Source organism: Plectropomus leopardus, chromosome 9 (genome assembly GCF_008729295.1).
Source record: "Plectropomus leopardus isolate mb chromosome 9, YSFRI_Pleo_2.0, whole genome shotgun sequence".
NCBI classification, from domain to species: Eukaryota; Metazoa; Chordata; class Actinopteri; order Perciformes; family Serranidae; genus Plectropomus; species Plectropomus leopardus.
In genome coordinates, this window is record NC_056471.1 from 8478371 (window position 1) to 8499718 (window position 21348).

Sequence of the window (21348 nt, forward strand, 5' to 3'; positions counted from 1 at the left end):
TTTGACTTCTGTTTGAGGCCGTCTAGCAAAGCGCCACCTGTTGACAGAGCAGAGTCCTCTCCAGGTGTCACACCGAAACATGTCGCTGAAACAAACGCGCCGAGATGAATGGGGGTTTGATATACTGGACTGTTTTCTTACAGACACAACCATGTTTGCCTGCATTAGCCAGAGTCCTTCATAGATTTACTGAGGTCCTCAAATTCCTTCTCATGGTCTGTATCCTGGCAACTCAGTCAGACTTTAGGAGGGGAGGGACGCCTCGCAAACCAATTAAAAAGCAAACAAACTCTTGTAAAGCAGGGAAAGAAAGATGTGGTTCAGGGTATTTTAGAACAAAACCTAAAAAAGGTATGAGGAGTGAGGGGAAAAACATTGACAGCAACTGTCGTGTCCCTGTTTAGAGCTCCGTCTGTGTGAACACTGCCATGTGTAGCTCACCACCTGCCAGCAAACACAGCAACTCCCCTCAACACATAAACAGAGCTGCTGTCCTCTGATTCACTGTATGCTGATGTTAGAGCAAAAAACACCAAGACTCTACAGCCATGCTAGCTGCTCGGAGAGACTGTCCTCAGCGTAGACTGTCTAATATAGATGGATGATGTGACAGGTCCCCAAAGAGAAGCCAAAACACTGCAATAGCCTCCTGCTGGCTGGATGCAGTAACGCAGAGATCACTGCTGTGCAAACTACAACTCAAAATGACATCACCAGTCCAAGACGGGGTATTTTGGCTTCATTTTTGTACAGTGGGAGCACATGTCAATACATTTATATACAGTAACTGGTCCACAGGCACAGCAGTGCTTTGAGCTAAATGCTAATGCCAGCATGCTAACAAGCTCACAATGACAACAACAAGCTAATGTTTAGTGGGAATAGTGTTGATAATGTCTATCTTAGTTTTGCATGTTAGTATGATAACATTTGATAATTAGAGGTAATGTGCTTATCCAGTGCTCAGTATCTGTCCGATAATGAAAAATCTAAATTAAAAAAAATAAAAATAAACGTACAATCCAACATGATCAGACTAAAAAACTAATAACTAAAAGTAGGAATGAAAAAAAAACCATCATCATTAACTGAAATAAAAATAAAAATGAGACTGAAAAAAAAAAATAACTGACTAAAACACACACACAAACACACACACACACACACACACACACACACACACACACACACAATTGTCAGTTGTCAATTTGGTGAAATTTTGTCATCACACCAAGCATGAGGAGGCACTGGTGCATTGGTTTAAATTGAAACTGGGAGGTCGAGTCAACTGCCTTAAAGTGTTGTTTTTATTGAAATATCTATTCTGTACTTCTTAAAATTTGCTCCTTACAAATACCCCACATATTATAAAATTAAATAAAATTAATACTAAAACTAACTAAATATTTTAAATCCAAAAAAACTAAACAGAAACAAGTAAAATGGAAACCAACTAAAACTAAACTGAATAGAAAATGAAATTTGAGAAAAACATGTTATGCTAAAGTATCATTGACAGCTTAGTTGCTTAAGGGAGGGAAAAAGAAAGTATCAATGTAATATTGGCAAATTCTCAAGGATGTAATGTCAGTATCAGTATCGGACCTGAAATAGTGGTATCAAGCGGACATGCCTTCTAAATACAAAGTACGGCTGAGTCAGATAGTAAACCTGGCTCCTCCGTCTCTGACCTCCCCCACCAGCACTCCTCTTCTTGAAGTCTCCACTCTGCTGATGTCAACCTATGTCAAAACCTCTGGACCAAGACCTGAAGCTGCGGTGACAGAGTGTTTTCAGTTGCTGCCTCTTTTCTGGGCAATTCACTACCTGACCACATCAAAAATGCCCTCACAATGTAAGCATTCAAAAAGGCCCTCAAAACCCACCTCTTCAGGTGCCTTCCCCAGCTAACCCCACTGTTTATTATTATTAGTATTATTATTATTAAAGTCAATTGCTTTGCAAGCATTTGATCCTAACCCAAAAATTCATAATTTGACATGATAATGGCACTTTTAAAAAAAGGCATTTTTCATTTTGGGGGAGGGATGAATATCTGTACCAAATATCACAGCAATCCATGTGACATTTGATGAGATATTTCAGTCTGAAGCAAAATGCGGTGACTGACCAACACTGCCATCCCTACAGCTGCTAGCATGGCTAAACACACATCTAAGAGCTTTACGTTTTGGAATTAAAGTCCAGTTTCAGATACACATGTGAGGGAAACAGCATCAAGAACATACAAGCTATAAATAGTAGCAGATGAACAGCAGATGAAGTTGTTTTTTTTTTTTAAAGTTTTCAGGAATTAAAATAAGAATTTGGCTGCATAATCATAGCCGTGGCCTCAATGAGCCATAGCAGCAAGCCGTGCCCTTCTCCACAGGGGGGAGGCAGGGCAGTACCTCTCTCTGAGCCTCTGTGGCAGAGCGCTGTGGCTTCTGCCCACTGGCTGATTGCCTTTGCCACGGCTGCGGTGGTGGGGAGGGGTGGGATGTATGTTTGTGTCGAAAGTGACGCTGCGCTTTTGGCATGGCTAAACCACAGCGTGATCCACCAAGAGCCTCCAAATTTACCACAAGAGGGAGAAACCTCAAGTCGCTCCGGGCTGGAATCTTCTGCAGTTAAAAAAAAAAAAAACAAACCAAAAGGAAGCAGGGAGGAAACAAATAAAAGAGACATTATTTTGGAGAAATGCTCAGTATGTTTTCCATTAAGAGGGGAAATCTGGCGCTCTCACTCTTCCCGTCTCTCTCCTCTATGTTTCGAGAGTTGCATTGGGAGCTGGTTTGCACAGGCAGCTGGATGCACAGAACATGTAATCAGGACGGCTATAGGCAACCCGCAGGCCGCAGGGTTCACCTCCCCTTAACACAAAAGCGCAAGTCACACCAAGGAAACACGGGCTCAAAAGCTGCACACAAAGCCCAAACATGTGGCAGATTGCTCAATGCAGGCCAGCCCAGACAGAGACACAGAAACCGCAAGTCTGTCACTGCCTCCCACACATGACATGAACTCCACACAGGGTCACTGTTTAACACGACAGCTGCAACTGATCCCCTGAGCCCAGCCACTGCTTGACCTGCTCTGATAGGAATCAACCTGCACTCACTGATCATCAGCTGTGGTCTTTTCCATGAGCTGGTAGTCAAATTCTGCTTCACATGTGACTATAACTTGCATTAAAAGGACAAAATCTGAAGATCAGGAAGCAAATATCTCAGTATAAACGTCATAACTGTTGGAGTGAATGAGTGATGTTGAGAGTGAAACCGGGAGAGGATGAGTCATGAAGGTAGAGAGCGTATAGAAAAACGCGTCTCCTTGTCAGTGTGTGATTGGGATCAGGCCCTGTGTTATGTCCTCCTCTCCACGCACAGGACGTGTCTGGACATGCTGTTCATGACTCGGCCCAGTCGGAATCTGCTGCTCTGAATGTTTCTGTCAATGCCTCAACACATCTTGTCTACAAATCTAATCTACAGAACTTAGGTTCCCAAACAGAGCGCTGCTTTCCATAGGTTCAGAACAAAAGAGATGGTTTTATCGTCTAATGTTTATGGTTTCTGTAATTGCTCTGAGCTGAAGGCTTAAAATGCACACAATCATCCCATACTGTTTTTAGAACAACATAGTGATGAAAACTGCTGATCTGATTTTGGGGTTTGTAACCATGCAGTGTAGCGCCTAAAAGCTGTAAGTGGGAACTTTTAGATATATTACTTCTTGTCATACTTGCTGACACTGTCACTACATCCAGACAGCAGTACGAGACAGATAATCTGTGAAAATATCAGATTCCTCTACCTCTTCTTATTGCTTATAATGGCATTACTGCACCTCAATAAAAACAAGTCTCTAATACCCCTTTACCACCAAAATTAGTGCATGAGAGCAGGTTTCTCAAACATGGGTAAACCCATTAAAAATATGCTGTAGACTGCTTTCACTTTGCCAGTAGAGCAAAGCTGTGTACATGGCCCTGTGGCAGACAATTGTGCCTTTTGCGTGTGTGTGGATTGTTTTGGTGCATCCGTGCGACGTCACAGGTGGACCAGAGAACAGGTAAACAGTAAACGGTGGGAGCTCTGTGAAAACTTTACGGTGGTTATGTCTCTTTATGCATAAATTATTTCTTAGTCCCTCTGTCAAACTCGGTGCAGACTAATTTGGATGGATGTTTTATTGCTGCTTAGGAGAAGATGGATGGCGATTAGTGGTGGCTCGTCATTGCATCTCGCCAGTTAAGGAGCTGAAATTTGCACGTTCACCTGGGTGTTGTGAGTCATTTGACCCATTTTTAGCCCAGTCATTAGTGTGAGTGCTGATTGTACACTTTACCACTGCATTAAAAAGCTGCATGACAGTGGGTGTTAACCTTTTTTTTTTTTTTTGTGCAGTGGGAATGAGGCTTAACACAGCTATCAATCAGCTTGTGAACTGCGGGTAAACTGTCAAACTAGGCAGCACTAATCAAATATAAATGAAGATCACTTCAAACGTTTTCAGAAACACATTTTAGTGTTTAGATAAAGTTGATCCAGCCAGAGGTGCTTGGTGCATAGGTTGACTGTTTCCAACATGGCAGTCAGGTCACAAACTTTTCTCATTGTACAGTTAACTAGTACCCCAAAGTCTGTTTCTGCAAACATCTGAAGCCAGAAATAAGCGATGAAGTAACAGAATGTTGATACATATTTGATCAGCGCTGTACGGTTTGACAGTTTGACCACAGTTCACGAGCAGTGATTGATATGACTGACAGCTGTGTTGCAGACTCCTCGGCTCCTCTGAAACATTTAGCAGTTAAGGAGCCAGATTTCCTTCAAGAGTTAGTGGAGACAAACCAGACATAAAAGAATAGTGAATATTGGGACTTTTAACGGACAGGTCACCCCAAAATTAAAAATACGTATTTTCATCTTATCTGTAAGTCCTATTTATCAGTTTTTTATTTTTTTTTTTAGTGTGAGTTGCCAAGTGTTGAAGATATCAGCTGTAGAGATGTCTGCCTTCTCTCCAGTATAATGGAACTAGATGGCACATGGATTGTGGTGCTCAAAGGGCCAAAAAAATTCAACAGCAATGTCTCTCGCCAGAAATCACTTACTCAAGAATATCCACATACTTTGTTGTGAGCAGTTTTATGTAGAAACTTTTTTCTCTCTGCAAAACTACACCCACTAACTGTACCAATGCACAGAAGGAAGCGTGCATCTACTGCTAGCTTATCTAGCACCACTGAGCTCAGTGATGCAGAACGCCATTCATGTTTACATCTCATGTTGTAATGAGCATGAGCTGGTGATACATGGTGATACGGTCAGCAGGTGTAGTTTAGTAGAAAGAAACTGACCGTTTAAATTCAGTCAGATAGGCTGTACTCGTGTCAACAGTTTGACCAAATCATTTCAACCACTTATGTTGAAATAAAACCAAAAGTGAGAGTGCCTGAAATGTTGGCCTGCAAAACAAACTACAAGTACAACTACAGCAGGTACAACAGGTTCAGCAGGAAGCCAATCTGTAAACTGTTGGATATTTATAGCATACAGTTTGGGTAATAACTTAACCATCCACCTTCGTTGCTATTCCAAATAAGTATGGCTGACCCAAACCCAGATTTTCTTGACAACCTGTCTGATCATATGACTGATTGTGTTTCTTTTCCTGTTAAATTTCCTTTTAGCAATGTTGCTGTTCCCAAATCTCAATAATTTTCTTGGTGAGTACAGTTTTATCATCCCCAATAGAATATGTGGCCAAAAGAAGTAATCAATATTTTTTTTGTTTCATCACATACTTCAGGCGTTTAGAGCTCTGGTTAAAACATAATAAACTGCTATATTTTACACCGTGGCTCTAGATGCCTCCCATTTATCTCAGAGCTCTTATAAAACCAGACACACACTGTTCAGCAGATTGTATATTTTTAAATCAGAGTAGGAGCCGGTGCCTGGGTAAATGTGTTAGACAAATCAAACACTTTTTAGCAGACTATTTTTCGTGATAAATGACGGAAATGGGATTTCCTTACACCTAATCCCCACATGTATACTGAGACGCATGTATCAAGTTTGCAGACGTGCTGTTTGGAGGAGAGACAGCCAGGAGGAAAGCAGGAGAATAGGTATGAATGAGAGACACCACGGGAGACAGACAGACAGAGGAATGACAGGAGACACTTTCCACAGAGTGAGTCATGGAAAGCTCCCTCAGCATGCTGTCAGGCAGAGCAGCGGCTCGGACGACACGGCCTGCCCTGCAGTCCCACCCGCGCTCATTACTCAACTTTTATTGAATCTGAAATGTAAAGAGGAGGGGGACGTACGCTCTCTCTCATTCTTCTGTCTGTGTCTTTCCTTCCCGTCTTGTCTTCCTCCATCTGTCCGCGGTCGAGTATGTCACGCAACGGGAGCCCAGCAGACAGTTAATGCAGACAAGATTAATTTCCTGATGTTAATTCCAGTTGGAACAGAAAACACGAAAAGGGAAAAAAGGAGCTCTCCAGTCGAGTGTTAAACTGGGCGTGTGTCCACTCCACCTTTCTAACTAAACCCATAAGGCTATTTCCAGATTTCCCTACTTTGGATTGAAACCTGAATGAATGTTTAGACTTCGCTGGCAGGGACTTTGTTCCTCTGCTAGATAATCTTTGAAAGCTAATGAAAACTCTTAAACCCTCTCCATATATTTAAGATAGCAGATTAAATAAATTGTTGCAAGTTCATCTTCTGGAAGAATAAACCATTGTGTCTTCTATTTATTCTCAGTTCAGATCAAGGCATGGCCTGAATACGCAGGGTTTAGTCCCTCTAGTATTAAATATATCTGGAATGACAACAATGTTCAGTCTTTTTTTTTTTTTTAGGCTAACCAAATGAAAATCTTGACTTATGTCTGTGAATGTGCCTGATTGTCTGCATGAGGTTTAATAGTTTAAAAAGTCCCATTCCTGCACAGGCCGCTGGTTGCTAAATCAGATTACGCCCCTCAGACAATCTCTTTTTGTCCGCTGCTCGTCTGCTTTACACGTTATCGCCGTGGTTCCCAGAGTCCTGTTGCTAAGAAAACCTCCATTTCCACATCAGCAGACTGTCACTGTGAGTCCCATGATCACACCTAGCAGGAGTTGCATATGCTCGGTTGGGGAAGTGTATAATAAAGGGTGCAGTGGTTTGTCTCTTCTGCTGCTGGGTAGTTTAGCTCGCGGCTAACAGAAACAAGGAAAATGTCTTGAGAGTGCTGGAAAATAGCAAAGTGGGGTCAGAGGAACTACCACATACTGACAAGGTATGGATGTCAAGCAAGATGAAAAGGCAGGGAGCATGTGAGGGAATGATAAAGTTTAGGAGTGCGAACACTTTCACAGGTCCAGAGAGGAGCCTCAACTCTGCTGTGCCCCCCTGCCCCCCCAGAGCACCGCCGCCCCGAACAAAAGGCAGAGGAGGAACAGAGGAGGTCTCTGACCCTCACAGGGAGACCCTCTGATGACCTAGCAGGGACAGGAAACAGGAAGTGTGACCCCTGACCTCTTTCGGGGGGGATCCTAACACGTGACTTAGCCCAGTGACAACAAGCCCAGGATGTGTGGATCAGATCAGAGACCGCGGCAGGAAGACTCAGCTGTTCATGTCTCTGCTCCCTGACAGTTCGACAAAAAGCTCAGGATCAGCTGAGAAATGAAGATGGAGAGTAGGATCGTTTTGATACAAGAATTTCTAACTTGCTACTGATATCCAGAAAAATACTCGATACCATCTTCGATAACGCGGGGGGCAAAAAACTGACAAAAAATTAAGAGGCATAAAACAGGGTTCCCACACAGTCATAGACATAATTTCAAAACCTTTCCATGACTTTTCAAGGACCCAACTTTTTTTCGTGACCCACTTGTTCAAACAACTAAAGTCACCTTGTCAGTTACATAATGTAAATTCACCGTTATGTTGCATTAATGTACTTAATTTATTACACACAACACATTTTCATGATTTTTCCAAAACTTTCAGTGATTTTCATTACTTCCATGCCCTTTCCAGGCCTGGAAAATGTAATTGTGAAATTCCATGACTTTTCAAGGTTTTTCACGACTGGACTGATAACGTTGGCTGCCTACGTAACTCACACATTAACAGCAAGTCATTTTATTATTAGCTATTAGCCGCTAACTAAACAGTAGCAAGACAGGTGGACAATGAGCGTGTAAAACGTTGACATTAATGCTAACATAAATGTGTGCCGCTGGCCAGGTTAACGTTTATGACAAATGTTTAATACTTCAATGATGTTGAAATAAAAGCCTTCTAACTAAAATTTCTCAAAACAACCTGCTGTCAGCTGGAAACACAGTCGAATTGACGGTATTGCGGACGACAACTAACATTTTGAGCTGCGAGTGAGGGGAGGGGCGGTGAGCCTGTCTGTCTGCAGCGCTGCTGTGTGTGGAGCTGTGTGTCGATGAGGAGGTGAAGAGGGCACTGTTGGTATTTTTGCGAATGAGCATCAAATCCAATACTAATTTTAAGTATCTATGTGTATCTGAGCATCAGTTTTTTTGACAAGCCTAATTGGGAGAATAAAATGAAGCCCACACACTTTTTACCTCAGCATGTGTGTGTGTGTGTGTGTGTGTGTGCTGTGGATCATGGTTGGCGAGCCGGGTGCCTGGCTTGTGCAGCAGGGTTTTTATAAGCCGGCTGCGTGATAATTACACCCAGTGGGGTGGTAGTGGTGTGGGAGCAGAGGGGTGGAGTGGGTAGAGAAAGGCGACCCCGGCTTGGGCCTCAGGGCTGATGGTGAGGGGGGGCGGAGGGGAAGGAGGGGACGGGGAGGGAGGGCGAGGTGGAGGTGTGGAGGTAAGGAGGAATGGGTGGCAGTGGTTGAAGGGATGGTTGGGCCTCATTAGGAGGCAGACTAATTGGGAGGAAAAGGGCCCTCACATGCTCTGTCTGACCTCCCAGCCAGCAGGGGAGAAAGCCGGGGTGGGAGAGGGGTGTGTGGGAGTGTGTTTGGAGGTAGTGGGGGGGCATCTGATAGCTGGATTCCTAAAGTTAAGGAACCATAACTCCTCATAACTCCTCAAATCCTAAACTGACCATGAAGTCAGAAGCCTCCGGAAAGCGTAAGGATAACATGCGTGTGTGGCGCTCTAACAGGGATACCGACAACAAACGCCCTGCAGCTCCTCAGAGGTTTACACCAGGTGTCACACTTCATTTAAAGAACCCTCATGGCTTATTCCTGTACACAAATATAGCGGCATAACAGCCTTCCTTCCTCCTCTGCTTCCAGGGCAGCCGTACTTCACACATATAAAAACTAGGAAGGCGAGAGGACGAAGGCCCTGAGGGGGTATATTAAATAACGCTTCAAAAACCCTCAGTAAATAACATCAAACAGAAGTCAGACTCTTAGACGGGAGCAAGCATAATGGCCAGGTTAGCAAGTGTAAGTTTACAAAACAGCAGGCCTCGTCTGACACCCATGGTGTCTATTAGTCTGATAGTAAGCACGCCCTGTTGGAAAAGGCCACCGTACACTCGCCTTGTCATGAGGCGGCTTCAGTTTTATCTCTGCTGTAATTATAAAGCACACAGAACATTATTTATTCATACATTTCAAAGTGTTTTCAGAGCTTTACCTCATGGCCACTTGTATGTGTCACTGCTGAATGTGAGCTGGAAATGTATCTGCTGTAGTCATATCTCTAACTACGTGATTAACTGCTGCGAGTGTGCACAGTAAAAACTGCCCCAGCTCAAGTGTGTAAGTTATATATTAAAGAGCGTACATGCATGCACGAGGTGTCGAGCACACGCTGCCCAGGCTCCGGTGGCTCGGAGGAAGTGAGACTGCGTGATGGAATTTGTGGCGCTCGGGATCTGGTTTATTTTCCACCCTGGATTCCTGTCCTACCTGCAGGATTTTCCCAGGTTCTGGCTTCAATTAGACTGGGAAGCTGGGAGAAGAGGAGGGGGGATCTAGGGGGTTTAGGAGAGGGGGGGGGGGTGGCTGAAGGAGGGAAGGGCGACAGAGCTGGAGTCTGTCACACACAACTCAGCACAGCTGGGGAGATGGAAAGAAAGGCAGCGGACAGGGAGATATGGAGAATGATGGAAGGAAAGGCTAAAACATGTGAATAAGGTGCAAAAATAAAAGCACTGGCACGCAATGTGAGGATGCTTGTTATTCTTCAAATGACAGAGCAATTTGAACACCGCAAGATGAAATAATTGTGTTTCGCCGAAAGGGATTCATAAAAAAAAAATCTCCAACAAAGATGTCTTTCATATCCAAATGTATCTCTCCAAAGAGCGTCACATAGCCAAGAAGAGGCTGTCAGAATTATCCCAGGAGGTCTGACCCTCCAAATGGCAAACTCATCTGACAAATGAGTGGGAAACGCTCTGTAATCAAAGACCAATCACATAATTGCTCTATTTTGCCACTAGCTCAACCATCTCCTGTGAGATTAGTTGTTCAGAGGAGAAACCCGATACTCTGGGAAGTTAAACAGATGTTCAGAAAAACAAACTCTCAAGCAAATCTCCCCAGAACAAGAACACATCACCAAAATAATATGTTCTAATTTAAGAGCGTTGCCTCCACATATGTCTCCTCACAGGGGAACTCACTTGGCCAGTTTTTACAATAAGGGAGTATGATGCAGCGTCACAGCGATAGTGAGGCTCTCATTAAGAGATCAGAATTGTCAGACGAACATCGCGCTGCAGCGAGGGAACACATATCGATGTTCACTTTTTATCAGCTTTAAATGAACAATTCATCCCAAAATCAAAAGTCCCCCCCCCTTACTTGTGCTATTTATCAGTCTAGATTGTTCTGATGTGAGTTGCCAAGTGTTGGAGATATCGGCTGCAGAGGTGTCTGCTTTCTCTCAAATATAATGGAACTAGATGGAACTCGGCTTCTGGTGCTCAAATTGCCAAAAAATATATATTTTAAAAACTCAACAGCAATGTCTCTTTCCAAGAAATCATGAACCGTTTTCTCAAGATAATCCAGAGATTTTGTTGTGAGCGGTTTCAATTCCTTTCTACCAATTTACACCTGCCAACCGTTTTATTGCATAGAGGGAAGTGTACGCCTACTCACATTACAGCTCAGCTGAAGAGGACGCCATCAATGTTCCTATCTCCCCAAGGGCGTAGCTTTCATTTCAGCATTGGGGAGGACACATACGAAACAGGGTATAAGCTGTCCTCCGCTAGACAATTCTTCGCATTAAGCACTGGATTTTCTGCATTCTGGTGAATTTTATTGCACCAATTTGTGCCTTTTCTGCATCAATTTATGGCGTTTACATCTTTAATTCTGTCAAAATAAAAGTCCTCTGCTACTTTCATGTTTTTTTTACAAAGGGGGATAAATGCACATGCTCTAAATATTGAGAGGGACATGTCCCCTGCGTCTTCCCTGATGTCTAATCCTATGTACATTATGCTGTCATGAACCTTTCGTCCAGGAGTAGATGCACACGTCCTTCAGTGAGGTGATACAGTTGGTAGGTGTAATTCAGTATATAAAAAAATAGTCCCTACATGAAACTGCTCACAATAAGCTCTGTGGGTTATCTTGAGTAACTGGTTCATGATTTTTGGAAAGAGACATTGCTGTTGAGTTTTTCAAATGTATTTTTGGCACTTTAAGCACCACAAGCCGAGTGCCAGCTAGTTACATTATATTGAGGAGAAGGAAGACAATTCTACGGCCAAAATCTCCAACATTTTGCAACTCAAACCAAAACAATCTAGACTGATAAATAACACCACAGGAAAGAGGAATATAAATATGCATTTTTCTATTCTGGGCGTGAACTGTCCCTTTAGCACACTGCATATACAGGGCCCAACACTCAAACAGGACCTCACACAGGAATTTGTTACACAGTGTAAGCATGCACAGAAATGTCCATGTCTCCTCACAGGCCTGCACTGTTTAAAGAATCCAAGTCAAGAGGCAATAACCTAAGGAGAAAGCCATTTCTCTTCATCCATTTATAGTGCACACTTCACTTTAAACTTGGCCGCAGCTCAGTCATGACATCAGCTGCTTTAGGCGTGAGAAAACGTTGTTCCATAAACTGTGGCGACCTGCTCTGAGATTTTTTTTTTTCCTTTTGGTGTTTAGTTTAGCCCCACAGAGCCACAAAGGCAAGGGTCTCCCTGCCAGACTGTCTCTGTATCTGCTGATTCTCTGATCAACACTGACAACGTGAGAAATGACACATTTCCGCTGCATAGTTGCATTTCACAGGGCCGTCGTCACGGAGCACTTAGGAGTGGAGGAATGAAACATCAGGGGGATTAAAGTTGGAAGGAAGTGGATTCTTTGGAGGGGTCCCATGTTCCCCTTACTGTTGGAGCGAGTAGCCCCTATATTTTATGACACAGTCTCATATACTGTGGGCTGGGGCTGATTCGCGGTTAGAAAGTGGGTCAGAACAAGCTGGAAGAACCATTGATTGTGCTCACCGTTGAGCCAAAAGGAGAATAATGTTCATTCAAATGGAAAACGTGTGCAGGATAAAGAGTCTTATAGGACTTGTAAAGACCAGTATGTGGGTGACCCATGTCCTGAATGAGAGGCTAGATCGTCTAAAGGACAATAATGTGCACATTCTTCTGTCTGCGGCTTTGAACGTACTGTACCCGATGCTCAAACACACAGACGACATCGTGAGACTGAGCAGGTTTTAATCAGCATGGCACTCTCCTGGTCCACTTCCAGGAACATTACACATATTGTCTCATTGTTGGCCTGTCCTCATCCACTCTGCAAATAAACAGGGCAGATGAAAGTAATTATCTGTGAGTTGTGGCCTACTCTCTCATATCAGATGGTTAATTAGTCCGTTTGCTTTTAGCCCTGCAACATCCAAAGCTGGTGGTCTTTCAACTGGCGGGGAGGCGGAGACCTTGTAAAAGTGCTTTTAACTAAACAACATCACTTTCTTCAGCGCCTTCAGAGGTTGTTTACAACATGCCGGCTCAGAGCAGCTAGGACCATGAAATACTGTGTATAGTCAATAAACGTTTAGCAGGATTATAAAGCAAGTTTAAGGGTTTGCCTCTGACATCAGCTCTCTCTACTGACAGATATGGTTTTTATCGCACTAGAACCACAAACCTACAGATGGCAATGTCAGGCCCACCACTTCAGCAACCTCAAGGAAAGCTGAATAGATTGCTCTGAATTTCTGTGCTGAGATTCACGGTGCCGTGATGATGAATCCTATTGACTTGCTGATCCCTTGACTTTTTTTATCTAGTCATAAACAGGCCAGTTTTCACTCATCTAGTGAAATATCTGAATATCTTCTGGATGGATTGACATAATTTAGTAAAGAAATTCATGTAGGGACACATGATATAGAATTTTTTTGCCAATATCGCATATGTCAATATACAACTCATTTGGCCGACAACCGATACTGATATAACGACTTTTTCCCCACCTAACTTTAGTGTTCATCAAGTCTCTTCTGCAGTGAAATGAACATATTTTGCAGACTCTTATGGCCCACCAGCAGACTAAGACATAAATTGCAATGCTTTCCAATGCATGTAATATTCATTAATTGTGCAAAATAATAAAAAAATACTTCAACTTAGGGTTGAAGTTTTGTACACGTTCACTTTGGCAATTAAATAAAATAAAATAGAACAAAATAAAATAAAGTAAAATATTGGTTTGTGATATCAGCAGAAATCAGTATGTTGGCAGATTCCAATATTTCATTTTGACTGACTTTTCAGCTTGTGGCATCATGAGGTTTTGAGTAAAATGCAATCTTCAGGCAGAAAAAAATTAGCCAGCATGAACTGCAAAAACTGCATTTTCCTGAATGGCCATTTGAGGCTAGTTTCAGAGGCGAGTCAATTCCCTTTGTCTTCCATGTTAAAATTCCCAACTTTACAGCAGAATGTTTATTTCTGCTGTAAAGCCTGGCACACACAAAAAAAAACGCATTTGGTCTTATAGCTTATTACAACATTCATGACAACTGTATGAGGGAGTAAATATTAGTATAACTCAGGCGTTTACATTTTTTAAAGTCTTAAAGCTACTGAAAGGCCAAAATGTCAAACTCTCAAAATGGCCATCCACAAAACCAATGGGTGACGTATTGGTGGCTTTGCAATTATTTTGCATTGTCTGTGGTGAAATGTCTCAACAACTTTTTGATTTATTGCCATGGAATATGGCACAGTCGTTCACATTCCCATCAGAGTTAACTGCAATAACTTTGGCTATCCAATAACTTTTCATCTACCAATATCTTTAAGCTCATGATCGTCAGCCACAGCTTTTCTGTTTGCAGGCTAACACATTAAACTAACACTGTGAACATGGTAAATATTACAATCGCTATCAGCATGCTAACATTTGTCACTGTGAGCATGTTTGCATGCTGATATTATCATTTAGCTCATTTAGCTTGCTAAGCATAACCTCACTGAACTACTACCGTAACCTTAGACTCTCTGTCTCGTTCTTACTTTAGCAGTGATCAGTACATTTGTTGCTATGTTTGCAAAAATGGATATACGAATGATTAGACAAAATAAAAGCTTACAATAAAATGAAAACTTAAATATAAACATCATAAATTGAAATGTCAGAAGTGACCATAAAGTTGAGTGAGCTCTGTTAGGCAGAAGAGAAAATAAGTATTGTAAACTTCACAGAGGGTATTTTTTTTTATTGCAGAGCTATTGTATTATATTGCATCATTTTGTGAGGGCGTTCCTGTTATTTTGTGTACCCCAGTACAGTGATGATTTGTAGTAAAAATATTTGTGTAATCTGATTTCTGCAGAAATGGCTTTGAGTCATGAACAGTTTTACTGCACATGAAATATGCAATCAAGCACAGTCGGTCTTTTGTCAGATGTTAATCCAGCCCATTGATGTCGAGATCTAAAGGGAAGTTGGAGTTCAAGCAGAAATGTGCTTGACTCTGCTGTATGGTCATCAGATATGGGATTAAAAGCTCCCATGTGAACAGTCCATCTGCATAAATATCAGGCGTTTGTGTAAACAGAATCAAAAACCCCATAACTGTCCACAATGCATACCACGTCAACAGTGCAACATGGCCGCCAATGAGAAATGAGTATTAGGTTACTGAGAACATCTGATCTCACACACACACACACACACACACACACACACACAGAGGGAGGTAGAGTTTGACAGTGTCCATGTTTCTCAGGGATTGTCTGTATGTCTGTAACACAATGAGCTCAGTCATTTCACCAAACTGCATTTTCTTGCAGAATCTCATCAAAAGCCCATCAGGAAACTGATCCACATGGTAAACACTCTGCACTGCAGCAGCTCTGCTTGTAATCATATGGGTACAAATGTTTGTCCTTGTCAGAGCAGGAAGTTTTGAAAGGCTTATTGCGTTAGCGTGTGTACGTGTACATGTCCTGTGTTTTTAAGATTAAACGATGATTCCAGTTTATTACAGCTACATTGGGATTTCATTTTGTAGTTTTGGCCACAGTCATTCTTTTTGATGCGAAAAAGCATAGATGTTGCTCGACAAGCTAACTGCTGGGATCTGGCAATGTTCAACCCAATCACCAGAATGAATGTTGGCACTTTATATTTCTGAAAATCACAAAAATGTTACATTTGTACATTTTATAGGCTACATTTCTGTGCTTTATGAGTTGCAGATATGTTGAAACTTTAGGTTTGTTTATTTTTTCAGTTTTAAATTTTATGTTGTGACAGTGCTGTGGGCAACATGTGGTTATGTTGAGGCACAAAAAGCAATTGGTTAGGATAAAGAAAACACCATGTTTCAGCTTAAAATACTTGGTTTGGTCGTCAAAAACACATCTGGAAATGCCACGATGTGTTGTTAAAAATAGTTGCTTTTGTTGTTTGTTGGCCTTAAACAGTGGTCTGCTGCTTGGCAGCAATCTTCCCTAGGTGTCATCTAACATCCCCTCCTCCCCCTGATGAGGAACTCACTCCATGTACATGTGATCTGCATAAAATGTTCAAATATAGCATATCAGTGGTTTGTAGAGAGAACAATGCTAGCGTTTTATCCTACTGACAGGGCTGAAATATTGCAACATAGCTAGAAAGGGACACACAAAGCCAAGCAGTCATACAGATTTTTCAACAAACTTCCAGGTTAGCTGAATTTATTTGGAAGAGCAAAAAAAGGTGAGCAGAAAATGATATGTAAAAAATCGGTGTTCTGGCTCAACTTTGACCTGACATACACACACCAAAGCTGTGTTTACACGCAGTTCCCAGAACAATACGTGATTATTATTAGACATTTTACTCTCACTTTCTTTTTCTGAATGAAGCACTTTGGATGAACAGTTGCTTGTTTACAACCAGATTCTGTCCTATCTGACTTTATTTAGCGATTTTGCTGCGATCTCTTTTCATATAGAGTAGAAAAGGTGGCCTAAACTATAAAAGCCAGACCCACATAAAAAGGAAACATCTTTCAAACCTGCATAAAACATTGAGAGTGAATCAAGGATGAATCATGAAGGGGATTTTGAAGCGGGCAGAGGGTAAGTAAACACCTAACACTCCTGTGCAAGTATCGCTCCTCTCGCTTACAGCAGGCCAAAGCCCACATGAGGTAATACAGCAAAAGTAATTGAGAAAATTGCAGCGTCTTAAACCACAGCCCTCTGTATTTTTCTTGAGGGTCGGTGGTTGTCAGAGGGGGAGTGGAGGAAGGTCCAATGTTGCGCCTTGGATCTCCCAGGTTGTTTAAACAGGAGAGAAGGATTGTAATCCACTGTGACAGGCCTGCAGCACTCAGGAGCTCAAACACATACATGCAGACAAAAAACGCACACACGCAAACACACTTTACAACTGGAGGATGATGTGTGTGAGTGTGTGTGTGTGTGTGTGTGTGTGTGTTCAGGGGGGTGGTCAGCAGCCAAGTGTTGACAGCTACAAGTGCAACCACCAGGAACCAGGAAGTACAGACAGATCTGTGGGCTGATACATCTACCTACTGAGGCTGACTTTGAGCCTACATGCAAGCATCTCTGCACTCACTCCAAAAGGTGGTTTCCACGGCAACGGCAGAGACAGGGAAGAAAAAAGGGGGGCTTCAGCCTTGATGACAGCTGGGGCTTAACTGTGGATAGGGGACATAATTCCTGTCCGTCACAACAACCCCCTTCACCTTTAGAAAATGTGTCCTCGCCTGGTTGCCAGTTTGGTTAACTTGTATCCAATTTTTTAAAAACTGAGCAGTGCAAATGGGACACAAAATAACATATCTATTCAGAAGTTTCCAGTCAATAGTATTTCTTGTGTTTAAAAAAAGCAAGGTGTTGACATCACCTTGAACAGAGATAGTCGATGGAGTTTCTTTCAAATATGAGAGAGAAAAAGGTGCAGTACTGCACAAGGTATCTTCATTTCCCATTCTCCCTTGTCCTGCGCTGACCTGCAGCAGCTCAGAAATCAATGTCCAATTGCAGACCAAGAGGTAGAACTAATGGCTAGGTAAACCCTGACGCCTCCACACAGGAAACAGAAACTTGTGTGCACAGACAAACTGTTTACTTGAACTGTTAAAAACTTTCAAAAGACACGAAACTCAGAGGAACAAAATGACAAGTGGCACAAACACACAAACAGTGGACGATGCACACTCAGCTCACCTGGTTGATGTGTTTGAGTTTGTCTATGATCTGGCTGATGACTGGTTCAGGGGGCTTGTTGCTTCGAGTCTCTGAGCCAGGATGCGCTCGCTTCAGGCCAGGCCCGGAAAACCTGACAGGACAGGAAGAAAAAAAAATGTTTCAGATTTCTGATTGTTTAGAGGAGTTTCACTGAATTTACTAACCTAAATGTGAGCTTCAAGAGTGGAAGACATTATGAACCGCCGCTCCATCACTCCAAACAAGGTGCTTATCACCACCTAGTGTTGACTAAATGAATGACAGCTCTACTGGCCTTTTTTTTTTAGTTTAGGGGCAGCTCTGCAGAGCTGGGAAGTTCATTTGTAACTCTACCCTTACCAAAGGACTAACTTTTCCCTCGCTGAAGTCATTACATCTATAAAGTTAAACAGGGGATAACATCTTTTATGTTTCAAGATATCTTTTTATACTTTTAATAAAAGCTGTAGGGACTGCATAATTCTTTGAATGAAAGTAGTTATGTTTAAAATGCTTCTGTAGAGAGGCTGTTGAATGCTGTTGTAAAATTTTGTGCAATTCTAAGTTTTGCCAAGAGATATAAAACATCTTCAAAGGAGCTGAACCATTACACAAGGTCCGGCTGATAATTAATTCCATACACATTAAAGTGTTCAATTAGTGGCTTTTAAATCATATCTGGTATTAATGAGAGGACATTAGCAGAGATGTGCTTTTGTCCTGCTCTAGCAGCGAGGGTATATTTAGGCACAAGCAGCCTACGGGCAGGTGCTCACATGTCTTTCTGTGTAGCTGAGGAAACACGGCTCTGTTGACACCTGCGTATGTTATCAAGAGGAGGAGCTGGTGAGTCTGAAACTTTCCTGCAGGTGTTTCTTCGCTCTTGGCAGAGCAACGATTTAACCCCTTCCCATCACACCATCACAGCCTTGGCACGAGACAAACATGTCTGGATGAGCTAGACTCAGGATTGAAAACACATCCTCCCCCAGGGTACCAGTGTGATATGAGTGTTGGTGAGGGCAGAGGTCATATCTCAGCGTAAATGCCATCTGCTGTATTGCTGCAAATGTTGGAAAGATGAAGGACAAATGCACCGAAGTGGGAAAAAATAATTTTCAGAGGAAGGGTGAATAAGAGAGAAATAGGTCTTGAATAAAATCTGTGTGAGTGAGATCGTGTGTGTGTGTGCAAAGCATGAGGTCATACTTTGTTCTCATCACTGTGACACCGCCCTGAGCACCCACACACACACCTTTCACCTGCCATCTCCATTCATCAGTCTTTCGCTCTCCCCTAAGCCAGACTTTTCATTAAACTCAAATTACATTTCCCCAGTTATTTATTCTTCTTATTAGCCATGATCTCACCCCCTCTCTGCTGCTAATTATCACATTAATAATGGAGAGAGATGTGTGATCCATTAGAGGAGGAAAAGAGGAAATATGGGTCGAGGAAGGAGGATTAAGGGAGAGAGATTTTGAGTGAAGATAAGGCGCCGAGGCAGGTTAGCGTTTCACGTGTTAGATGCCAGTCAGATAGTTTTACCAACACATTTAGTGCATATCAACGTTAAACTCCTTTTCACCGGTGATAGTCTCAGTTGTCAGCCCTCGCTTTGTTATCTGATCGTTTCTGTGTTATTGTTCGCTGCCAGCAGAGCTGATGGGATCAGTTAGCTCCAGTGATAACCTAATCTAATCTAACACCAATTACTATGCTATTAGGTCCAGTCTGAATGAGATGCCCCAGCATCAGAATCAACAACAGGAGGAGAAGAGACCCCAGGTGCTGAAGGAGTCTATAATGGAGTCTGGCGCTTTTCACACCAACTGATCACACTTCCACAGACGCAGGCGTGGTCAAAGGTCAGGGTACATGAGGTGTAAACAGACACTGTTAATACACTGTACGTCTTCAGGCTGTATGTCATCTTGAGCAAAACCAGAATCAATTTTAGATGATATCATAAAAATAGCTGTAAGGGACTGTATGCAAGTTATTGGGGTGGCGAGGGGCCCAATGCTTATCTTCTTTGAAAAAAAGAAAAAAGAAAAAGTAAACTAAAGCCCTCTGCATGGGTATTAATGTTTTTTTTCAACCCTCGCCTTTAGAAACAAACTAAAAACAGAAAGTGTGAAAATAATATAACTATTAAATTGGTACAACTTGTATATTTGTGTACCTGAATTGGATCGAATTGAATTTTATTATCACAAAAGATGTGATAAAAACAAGCAAATAAAAACAAGCATAGCAGAGATTGTGCAGGAGAAGTCAGAAAACCGGAGGGGCTTATAGTGAAAACCTCCACTCTAGAATTCACAATGTGTTCCAATTCTAAAGGTACTTCACTCCTGAACGTGACAATAGAACAGACAAAAGAAGAATTTACAATAATCATAAATGATACAGACACACATAACACATAAACACAACTGACACATTAACTACAGCACAAGTGTATTTTCACTTAAGACATAGCTCTAATTTGGGCCACCGATGTAGAGAAGTGAAAGTTGTCTTATTTAGCTATGCTTAGTGGCTTGTCTCTAAGGATAGCTGCGTCCATCTGTCTGTCTGTCTGTCTGTCTGTCTGTGCACCACTTTGGTCCAGCCTGAAATATCTCTGCGACAGAGTTGTGCATGGATGATGCTTTTTTGTTAATTAGCGTCGCCCTGGTTCCCTCAACAAAAAGCCAGCAGTTTTTTTGCCATTAGATTTTGGGTGATTGCAGCAAATAAGCTCTGTGGCAAACAGAAGTTTATGCAACTTTAATGTTTCAAATGAACACAACTTTTATGATTTCTGAACCATAAATACAGTCACCAAAAGTAAAAAGTTAACACTAGGTTATAAGGAGGCTGTAAAGTCACATTCAGCGTAATGATGCTTTGTAGTTTCATTTAACCATTTGTCAGCACCTGCTTTTTTAAGACAAGTAAAAGCATAAAAAGTTCAAGAGTGTGGTGTTTACTGACGTATTTTATGTTGTAGAACAAAACATGAAAGTCTTTTAATCTTTTGTTAACAACATAACTTATTTCAGCCATCTAACCAAAACGAATAAAAAAACACCATTCACTTTGAGAAAAGGGAATGGAGAGTGCTGAAATGCTAACTCATTTATGGGTTTCTGGACTAATTACTGCAGCCCTTTGCAAGATAGATGGCCATAAACTGTGGTACAGATATGGATGGTACCCAGACAATATATTCTGCTGACATTGGTGATCCCTTGACATTTCTTCTAACACCACCACGAGTTTGACATTTGTGGATTTAAGTGAAATGTCTCAACAACTATTAAATTGAAATCTATGAAATTGTCCCCCTCAAGATGAATTGTAATCACTTTGGTGATGATTAAACCTTTCCTCTCACACCACCATCAGGCAAAAAAATTACATTTGTTTTTTGACCAAATACCTGCAAAACTAATGGCAATCCCATCTGCTTCAGATGTACTTTGTGTTTAGTCCTGAGGTAAACAGCAAAAGTTAGAATGTTAACACGAACTGAGATGAGAGCTGGCAAACACCACACCTGCTTTACATGAGCACGCTAGCATTGTCGTTGTAAGCTGACAATAGAGTTTTTCTCAAAGTAATGCTTGAAAATGAGTCTTTTTGCTAACACTAG

At 41.9% G+C, this 21348-nt stretch overlaps 1 protein-coding gene across 1 annotated transcript in view; it reads right to left on the reverse strand.

Moving 5' to 3' along the window:
* Positions 1-21348, reverse strand: part of gpc3 (glypican 3) — a 137327-nt gene that overhangs the window by 22271 nt on the left and 93708 nt on the right. The window contains exon 6 of the mRNA XM_042493550.1: positions 17706-17817. Within this exon, the coding sequence (XP_042349484.1) occupies positions 17706-17817 (112 nt within the window). The remainder of the gene's footprint in view (positions 1-17705; positions 17818-21348) is intronic.